Genomic DNA, 9,656 nt, shown 5'->3' with positions numbered 1-9,656 from the left:
GTAAGAAAAATATTGAATACTAGTAGGAACGTGGTTAATACACGTGGGCTATGATACAACTTGAGTAATCTGACTATGGCTACATTAAACGTTATTCATCCAGAGTAGAACGCATACAGAGTAGAACGGAAAAGGAAACTAGAACGGGATCAGTTCGTTTCGCCGTCAGCGCCGCGAAATGATGCAGCCTTTCAGATCCGGATTTCTGTTTCTGAAGTAGCCATGAACATTTGGACAACGATAACAAAAGGCTGCTCCAGCACTTACGAGGTCGTCGGTAATGACCTTGAAGTTTTCTGGCTTTTCATTTCGAACAACGACAATACAGTCGCTGCAGTGATGAACAGCGTTGAGTGTGCCATTCGATAGCCTGGGCACATTCTAAGGTGATATGAGTCCAAGAACATTACCACCGGCTATGATGAAACTGACCTTTTACCAAAGCCAAAAGCAATACTGTAGGGATCTCGGACGTGTGGATTTAGCTGCCCGGAAGGAAGCAAAAAGCGCTCTGGGCGAAACTGCTCCGGGTCGGGATACGCAATTGGATCGGCCATCATCATTCTTGAGTATCACCACTCTTGTCAGTTGTCACATTCCTCCTGTACAGCAGAAGAGGTGAAGAGCCACTGACCTCAAGTTCGGAAGGATAACGGTGTGTTTAGGGATTATGTATCCTTCAAAGACGTCATCATCTGTGCACATGTGCGGGATGCCTGTTCGCATTAATTGTCAGTCAGTCCTCGGTGTAAACGCGGTGCGATGACGTTGCTCATACCTGTGCTTGATACAGGGTAGCATCTAGTAAATGAATCTAATAGTTAGGACATCCATGACGGTGGATGGAAAGGCCGATAACCTACCTGGTGACTTCTTTTATCGTGGCTACAAGGTAAGGAAGACGCGGTTCATCGGCGAATCCAGGTAAGCGCCCAGGCTCGATCACGGCGCTTAGCTCTTCTTGAACCTTCCTCTGCACATCGGGATACTGCGCCATCGCCCGGAAGAAATGCGCGATCGATGCATATGTCGTATCAAAGCCGGCTGGAAGTGACACGTGACGGAGTGCGAACACGAGAGGGGCGCATCACAGCCAGTGCAAGCGAAGGCGAGAACAACAAGGAGGGCCAAACATGGATGAAAAAAAAGAGTTAGCGTGAAATCTTTAACGGAAACCCCCGCCGAGCACAATGTTTAAATCGACTGCGAGGGGGAAGGAAAGAGAAGCATTGGCATACCTGAAAATAGTACGGCCGCGAGCTCCTTCAAGGTCTGGATGGTCTCTTCGGCAGGGTCTCCATACGTCGATCCGTCTTGTATTCCATCCAAGACTTTGGAAACCAGCGAGGGGCGTGCGATTCCTTCCGCCTGAAAGTTATGATGTTCCCATTGGTGAGAAGGTAGCTATATCAGTGACTCATATACATCATGAAAAATGCAGTGTAGCAAATGAAAGGGCCAGGGCGAAAAGATTAAGTGAACGGGTTCTCACAATTTCTTTCTGAGCTTGACGAAAGGGAACGTGTAGCAGTCGGTACATGGTTTCCCGACCCTGCCTGGCTACGCGATGGAGGCTAGAACCGGGAAGCCATTCGGGAAGGTGCTTGAGAGCGGGAATCATGTTGACGAGATGCTTGCCTGGATTGGAAGCATCCAAGAAACACTCGAGGGCGTCTTGGGCGAGGTTGATATTGGCGTCGACGGATGCTTCTCCGGTCTGGATACCGTAGGCCAACGAGAAGATAATTCCCGCTACCATCCTGTGATCGCAAGATCCCGTTTCAGATCTCTGGCTGGTGGAGTGGTAATAAAGCAAGAAGCTCACGGCTTGAAATGACTCTCGAGTCCATCTGGATCTCGAACCAACCGGGGAAGAGTGGCGCGCACGAACTCGAGGATTCGAGGTTGGTGGAAGGAAGCCGGCCCGAGATGTTTAGCGAACATTCGTCGTTGATTCTTCCATTTCTGGTTACAGGAGAGGGTGGGCATTGGCCAGTCCCAACCCATTCTAAACGATGTGGGGGACATTAAATATTAGACGGATGGAAGGAGAGAGACACTTACAGTTCATTTGCCATAACAAATGATGGGCTAACATATGGGATAGAAGTCAATCTCTTGGGAAAGGTGAAGGGGACGATAAGGCTTACCGCCCGGAATATCGAGAGGAGCGACAGTCTAGCAATTGCTTTGCAACTTCGAAGTCATTAATGACAAGGAACTTCTTTCCAAGGACGTTCATGTAAAGAATGCCTGTATCTAAACACACGCCACGCAGTCAGCAAGCGTAGCGGGAGAAGAGAGATTGAAAGCGCCCACCAAGGTCTGCACCCCATTGACGATAGGTGATCCATTCGTCCTTGTGGGGGAGGATGAGCATGTGGCCAATCAACGGAAAGGAGCCAGGTGGTGAGGGTGGAAGCGGGTGAGAGGGACGGAGACGATATCGTAGGAACAGAAACACGACAACGACGAAACCATAGAGAAGAAGAGCGAGTTGGATATGATGTTCAGAAGTCATGAGGATGGAAGTTGGATGACTGAGGAACAATCTGAGGGGCAATGGAATTCGTTGCCGTGAATTTATACCGTCGAGTCTCTCTGGCCGGGGAGGACACAGGTTCCAAGAATAATCATAAATTATGATTCACCGGTATTTGCCATCCTGTGGGCATCCCGGTGCACCATCGATCCAGATGGTATCGCCGGCCACAGAGTCCAAGAGATCAACACAGAAAGGGCGTATTGTCTTGATCAAATTGACTGTATTCTTTACCGTCTCGTGCGGTAGACCTCATCTACCGAACATTGTGTGCATAGCGAGAAGGCCAGTGACCGCCTGGCCGTGGTGTTCGAACTTGCTACGCGTTGACAGGGCATACCCAGGACCGGCCAGTAGAGTTATGGACCTTTGCCTCCTCAAAGGGGAAAGGCCGGACGAGCCCTGGCCCGTGAAGGTTGAATCTGTCCGATCTGAGTGCCGGTGTAAGTAGTAGAACCTCATCTGAGCAAATTGTACCATGGAGAAAGAGCTCGAATTAGAAGCGAATATGGTCGACATTCGGTTTCAGAGGAATCCAACATTCCGCTGGACCTGCTACAAAGGTTGGAACCACGGGAAGAGAGGGAGCGGATCATAATCAGGAATCAGACTTGTGCAGATAAGATTTGCTCTTCCCCGGAGCTTGCTTTACGGATATATTGATTGATCCCATTCAACACAGCGTCGCTAGACCCTACAATGGAAAAATCATACGCCTGAATGTGATATCCCAAAGGTAAATGGTCTAAACGCACCGGAGGTGAGCTCGAGTGATAGGTGTACGCTGTGTGCAGCAGGTCCAAGTCTAACTGCAGCAAGGCGTAGCTGTCAAGGTTGAATGAAAAGTTTGCGTCATAGCTTGACCATGAGGACAGGCTGAGTTCCTGCAAGGGAAACCTGCAAGCTAGACAGTGCCGCCAGCCTCGTGTATTCTTTTGTTAATAATAGCGATATCCCAGACCCAGCGAACCCTTGACCACCGTTGCCTATCGTGACGAGACGAGAGAAAGATCATGCGGACGGGGAGTACCTGGTTTGCTCCCAAAGTGCCCGAGCGCTCTGAGGCGGAACCAATGAGAGGCCATTCGAATATATTCACCTTGCGGCAATCTCCTCTGGGCTTATGGCCCTGTGAGAGACCACAGCAGAGACCAGAGACCAACTGCATGGAATCTGGGATAGTCTGGAGAAGCTTTTCGGACCGATGGAGCCAAGAGCTCATTGGAAGGGGAAATGCTAATTCAGAATGATTCAGCTTAGATTTCGCCAGGGCAGAGAAGCGGAACAAACCCACCCACTGAGGCCGTTGTTTCTCGTCCTGATGTCGACGGCGCCGCAGACGTAGCCTTCCAGGCAGATAGCCAAGACTCAATTTTTCCCCTGCGTTTCGAATCGTTACTGGAGAAAACATCGACCGAGGTCGTCCTGGTGGCATAGGCTATCATCGCACAGGAACCGAACCAGTGAAACAAGAACGAGGGCCTCAGGGTCGGGCCGCAATGGAGAGGATACAGGGACGCTTTGCTCGTGGAATGGTGCCTCGCAGCTCGCGGTAGATTGGGCCGAGGGATAGCGAGAAATGACGTTAGTGCGCCTTGAGATGCATAACACCCCGGCGTCAGTGTCGGCATTCTGAAGGTCGAACGCAACCCGCGCTCGATTCGCCGAAGGATACCGAAGGCCTACAGAGCTACAACGGTGAGCAATTAGAAAGGTGAACAGTTTTCCCTGTGTGCCACGGTTAATGTGATCCCAAACCAGATATGTGCCTGGCAGGTCCGAGGACGATATCCAGCTTCCTGACTCGCCGAGCATAGACCAATGGCGGGGAGAGAAAAAGAGCGATTCCACCGTTAATGGAAATGGAAAACCTGCTGTCGAATGACATTGGCTATGGAATCACTGCAAATACCCTCGTTTACCTCCAGCGATTAGACTTTGGATTCCAGAGGATCGTAAATCTATTGACAGGAGCCTTGCTGAAATCCGTTCGAGGACAAGTTCGGAGCTTGGAGACGAGCACCGCCACCGTTGCCATGTGACCAGCAGCTTGGAAAGCAAACAGGGACAAAGCGAGAGTTGATTCGTGCCTGTTGGGCCTGGCGCTGTGCGAGTTTCCGTGAACACCGTCATCAGCCTGTATAATCCAGGTAGCGCGATCCAGTCCACTTGGATCCCAAGCCCTGCTGGATCCATAACGTTTTCAACCCTTTTTTCCTCCCTAAACGCGTTCCAATCACCACTTTTGGCTCGCGAAGCACCTCTCGATCAACAGTGCACCGTTTAAGCTTAGGGCTTGTCCAGTTTGGGGCTCTGGACCAACCGTAATCCAACTACAACGATTACAGGTTTTCAACAGGAGCAATATCAAGGAACAGTAGTCGTGACACGACATTTGAATGTCTCCCAGCTCGACAACGCCAATTCCTATTCCTTTGAATAATAGCAATAATAATATCCATATTCGCAACAGCAGCGTTAACAACAGTCCGCGCCAACCACATCCACTCCTTGGATCGTCCTCTCCAGCTCGAAGCTCAAATTTATCGTTGCCTGACGTAACTACGCGAAATTCAACACACCTTACGCCGCAGAAGGGGTCTCGAGATAGTAGATCACTGTCCAGACCCTCATCGCGCGGTTCGTTTCGAACACACAGTCCTTCCTTCTCGTTGGACAGTCCTGGTGAGTCTTCGCCGCTACATTGGTCACTTCTACAGGAGGGCGCCGTCGTTTAGCTTGAACCCTTGAACCCTCGCCTATCGTGTCACGGAACTGACATGTGGGATTCATTTACAGTTGCCGTCCGAAACCAGATGTCAAGTTTGAAGCACTCCATCCGCCAACAACAAGCCCAACTCCAGAACCTCGAAAACTTTGTCCGTGTAGGACCACGACCATACCCATCAGACCTACGAGAAGAACTTAACGACAATCTCGACATGTACCCACCCTCCTCTTATACAAGCTCACCACGACATGTATCGTCATCCTCCTTGTCCATGTCATCGAGCGGACCACCGCCGTCATCATTCGTAGCGCCTGGTTCTCCGTCCACCTCACCGACAACGTCGACGGCGGCATTCAAGATGAAACGACGGTCGAGTTATGACGTACTACATGATCTGGCCGGACCCGACTCGAACCTGCCTCTCCCCAAGCGGACGGATTCCTCTATGGGACACCACCACGATTCAGAGAATGGGGTCATCCGGGAGGGCGTACCCTTCCAGAATGGCAGTCCTCAAGCTAAACGGGCACCAAGTCCAACTCGTACTCTCTCTCGTGAGTCGCCGCTGGTCTTTACGGCACATCTGTCCTTGAGGCTAACATGCCCTGTTCGCCACTGTCAGGAATACCTATCTCTTCTGTCGGTGAGCTCCACCTGGCTATGGTTCCATTATCTTTATAACTCATTACGGAGTGTTCTAGGCAATGCACGGTTACTCGCCGACGATAGCCAAAATTCAGTAACGCCTCCCCGCCCGTCCCCGACTAGCAAGTCAATATCCCTCGACGGCCACTCCAACGCCGACACTTCCACCTCTTCCATAACCGCCGTCGCCTCTCCTTCAAAGCGCCTGTCATTTACGCCGGGTAACACGACCAAAGTCCTCGCCGACCTCCAAACCGGCGTTGTCAACGCCCGCAATGCCCTAGAACACACCAAATCGCAACTCCGCCTCTCCCAACGAACCGTCTCACAACTTACACGAACGACCGAGGATCTCAAAGAGTCTAGAGAACGACTGAGATTAGAGAACGAAGGTTTGAATAATGTGGTGGCGAGGAAGGAGAGATTGTTGCAGGAGGTGTTGGAGAGGGCACGGAAGGCAGAAGCGGAGGCTGCCGCGCTGAAGCAACAGCTCAAGTCGGAGACAACTACTTCGAAGAAGACGTTGCGGGAGATGGAAGCGGCCTTAGCAGAGTCGACCGCTTTGTCGTCCAAGTCTGAACGGGAGTATATCACGTTGAGGGATAGTATCAAGGGCATGGTAGAGTCGTGGAAACGTGACACTGATCGGCTACGCGAGGAGATCAACAAACGCGAGGCGAAGTGGAAGGCTGAAGGGGAGAAGATTGCTAAAGATTACAAGCAATTGGTGCAGGAGCTCAAGAAAGCTGAAAAGGCTCGGGAGGACCTGGAGAAGTTGAAAAAGCAGGATGAGGTGAAGAACAAGGAAGTGGAACAGATGTGGTCGGACGAGATTGCCAAGATGAGGGAGGAGTTGGAGAAGAGCAATCAGGAAACCGACAAGGCGGTGAAGACGGCAAAGGTGCTGGAGGAGGAACTGGCGAGGTTGAGAAGGATGATGCGCTCGGCGGGTAGAGAAGCCGCTGAGAAGGAGGAACAAGAAAAGCAAGACAAACCTCCGTCATAAAATCCCGCCCATTTCGACCTTCTGCAATCCTTTCTATCCAATATACCTCGCTGGCAGGCTGGAACTTTTTACACGGACATTCGCATTTCTGCATACCCACCCTCCTTATTCACCTTTCCTTTCTCTTTCTGTAATCACCCCATGGTCACATCCCTTGCCTCTCGTTTATACCTCCTCTAGCTCTCCCCATCCTCTCTTGCATATTCATGATTAATTCCTCATCACATACAGTTTTTGCTATCCCAGTTTGCATTGTCGTTTGCTGCTGTCGCTCTCTTAATACCTTTCTACGATCGTTGTTGTCTAGTAACACTTTACGCCATAGCTGCATCCATGATAGTGTCTACTCCACTCCAGTTTGGGTTGGACGCCAGTGCCGTCGGTTCCTAGGCCTTTACGCTCGGTCTTCGACGGTGCCGGTCGAATCAATGTGCAAAAGAGTCAGCTGGTCAACCCATCGTGGGCCTCGAGGTCGTTTGACTGCGCGGCTGCCGTAGACTTTAAAGCAAATACCGGCCATTCTGATAGCGAAGTTGCCGTTATTGGGCGCTAATCTTGTTTGAATGGACAGCCCCTAAATTGACAGGCCCGTTTCGACAGGAGGCACGTCAAGAGTACGAACACATGGTCAGTGCTTAGGAGTTGCGAGTCGTCCGTGGCGTTGCTCTCCATATCACTTCGTTCTCGTTTACTTTATGCTCGTCCCGCCGCTGCGTAAAGGTATTCATATGCTCTTGGCCGCCGGCTACGTTACTTCCTGAATCCCTGGGAGATGGTTGGAGAAGGACCTGGAAATGTACAGACGAATTCAAAGGTTACGTTTTCGCCTCTCCTCGTCCACGGATTGAATCCCTGAAATCTGTCAGTTTAGGACTGACTGGCTCCTCTTCTCCCCGAAACTTATACGTGGAAACCCAGAGTTAAAGAACTTTTTGGGAGGGGAGAAAAGTGCGTCCGGATCGTCAGGGCGAGTGCCTGGTTCATCGCAGGACGGATTCCAATTTCATTCGCACCTTTCCCCACCTCCACTTTGTTTCCAAATTCTTCTGTTCCAGAAACCATGAAATGCGGGGTAAAAAGTTGCGAAAACCAAGCGGTGCTTGTGGAAAAAGCAGGGGGAATTTGGTTGTGATGCTAAAAAGGGGAAACCGGCTACCGGGTCATTTGAGATGCCGCATGGCCATGTCGGTCGCTGAAACACCGGTTCTTTGAATTATCATGCATTTCTCAATGTTATAAAGGTCGCGACGTGCTGTTTGTCCTTCCTTCCTTGTCCTTGACATAAACCCACATCCTCCTCCCCACCCTCGACGACGATGACGGCCACCATTACCACCCCCATTACTGAGCTCTTCGGCATCAAGCATCCCATCCTGCTTGCAGGGTACGTTCAGTTCTCGCTTATTATGTTCACAGCGCTTGTGCTAATCTGGTTTTGTTCTACAGTATGAACGTTGCTGCTGGCCCTGAGCTCGCCGCTGCCGTCACCAATGCGGGTGGTATGGGTGTTTTGGGCGGTATTGGCTACACCCCCAAGATGCTCCGCTCTCAGGTGAGTTTAGCCTTCCCGGAGCGATACGAACGAGTTTGCTTAAACGTTTGTTCCTTCAGATTGCTGAGATCAAGAAGAACTTGAAGGATCCCAACGGCCCCTTCGGTGTCGACCTCTTGCTCCCCCAGGTCGGCGGTAGCGCTCGCAAGACCAACGTAAGTAACCTCCGCACGTTCCCAGCCCTGTCCTGGATGCAGTTCTCACCGGGGTCCGCGTTTACTGTCAACAGTACGACTACACCAAGGGTCAACTCCCTGAGCTCATCAAGATCATCATCGAGGAGAAGGCTCGTCTCTTCGTCTCCGCCGTCGGCGTTCCCCCCAAGTGGGCCGTCGAGGAGCTTCACAAGGCCGGCATCCCCGTCATGAACATGGTCGGCCACCCCAAGCACGTCCAGAAGGCCATCGACGCCGGCTGCGACATCATCTGCGCCCAGGCCGGTGAGGGTGGTGGACACACCGGTGACATCCCCGCTTCCATCCTCATCCCCGCCTGCGTCGACATCTGCAAGGGCCAAAAGTCCAAGCTCACCGGCCAGCCCATCTACGTTATCGGTGCTGGTGCTGTCTATGACGGCCGTGGACTCGCTGCCAACCTCGCTTGGGGTGCCCAGGCCGTCTGGGTCGGCACGAGGTTCGTTGCTTCCGTTGAGGCTGGTGCCCCCAAGAAGCACAAGGAGCTCGTGTTGAGCGCTGGCTACGAGGACGCTGTCACCACTCTCATCTACACCGGCCGACCTCTGCGAGTCAGGAGGAACCCTTATGTCGAGGACTGGAACGAGAACCGACGAGACGAGATCAAGAGGCTCACCTCTCAGGGTATCCTTCCTCACGAGGAGGAGCTCAAGAAGCGACCCGAGATTTCCGCCGAGACCCGGTATGCTTCTGTCTCTTCTACCAAATCACTGTTCACGATTCCTGACACGCTTTACCTTTTAAAGACCATGGCTCATGGGTCGCGTCGCCTCCGTCATCCACGACATCCTCCCCGCCAAGGTCATCGTCGACAACATGGTCAACGACGCCGCCCGCATCCTTGAGGAGAACGCCTCTTTGGTCAAGGTTCGCCCACCTGCCAAGTTGTAATTTACCCTATACCTTTTATATTCCACATTTCTTGCTTAACGCATCTTTCGTTGTTGTACCACTGCATATTTATCGAGGTTAAAATGCATCATCTG

At 51.7% G+C, this 9,656-nt stretch overlaps 3 protein-coding genes across 3 annotated transcripts; 2 read left to right on the top strand and 1 right to left on the bottom strand.

Annotated features, from left to right (window-relative positions):
- Window positions 1-91: 91 nt before the first annotated feature.
- On the bottom strand, window positions 92-2,521 carry CC1G_00790 (cytochrome P450 pHPah1; the record flags this gene model as incomplete). The annotated part of the gene is made up of 12 exons (XM_001831191.2): window positions 92-211; window positions 268-370; window positions 433-564; window positions 635-716; window positions 779-801; window positions 864-1,044; window positions 1,239-1,368; window positions 1,493-1,760; window positions 1,826-2,008; window positions 2,065-2,091; window positions 2,151-2,259; window positions 2,320-2,521. 12 exons carry the CDS (start codon window positions 2,519-2,521, stop codon window positions 92-94), a joined length of 1,560 nt encoding a protein of 519 aa, XP_001831243.2.
- Window positions 2,522-5,358: 2,837 nt separating this feature from the next.
- CC1G_00789 (hypothetical protein) lies at window positions 5,359-6,924 on the top strand (the record flags this gene model as incomplete). Its single annotated transcript, XM_001831190.2, has 3 exons — window positions 5,359-5,827; window positions 5,896-5,916; window positions 5,975-6,924. The coding sequence occupies 3 exons, from the start codon at window positions 5,359-5,361 to the stop codon at window positions 6,922-6,924; spliced, it is 1,440 nt and encodes a 479-aa protein (XP_001831242.2).
- A 1,280-nt stretch (window positions 6,925-8,204) lies between these two features.
- CC1G_00788 (2-nitropropane dioxygenase) lies at window positions 8,205-9,641 on the top strand. Its single transcript, XM_001831189.2, has 5 exons — window positions 8,205-8,308; window positions 8,371-8,476; window positions 8,536-8,631; window positions 8,706-9,352; window positions 9,417-9,641. Exons 1-5 carry the CDS (start codon window positions 8,241-8,243, stop codon window positions 9,559-9,561), a joined length of 1,062 nt encoding a protein of 353 aa, XP_001831241.1. The 5' UTR covers window positions 8,205-8,240; the 3' UTR covers window positions 9,562-9,641.
- The last annotated feature ends 15 nt before the right edge of the window (window positions 9,642-9,656 follow it).

This window comes from Coprinopsis cinerea (genome assembly GCF_000182895.1).
Source record: "Coprinopsis cinerea okayama7#130 chromosome 7 map unlocalized cont3.7, whole genome shotgun sequence".
Classification (NCBI taxonomy): Eukaryota; Fungi; Basidiomycota; class Agaricomycetes; order Agaricales; family Psathyrellaceae; genus Coprinopsis; species Coprinopsis cinerea.
This window is presented reverse-complemented; position numbering and strand designations above follow the sequence as displayed.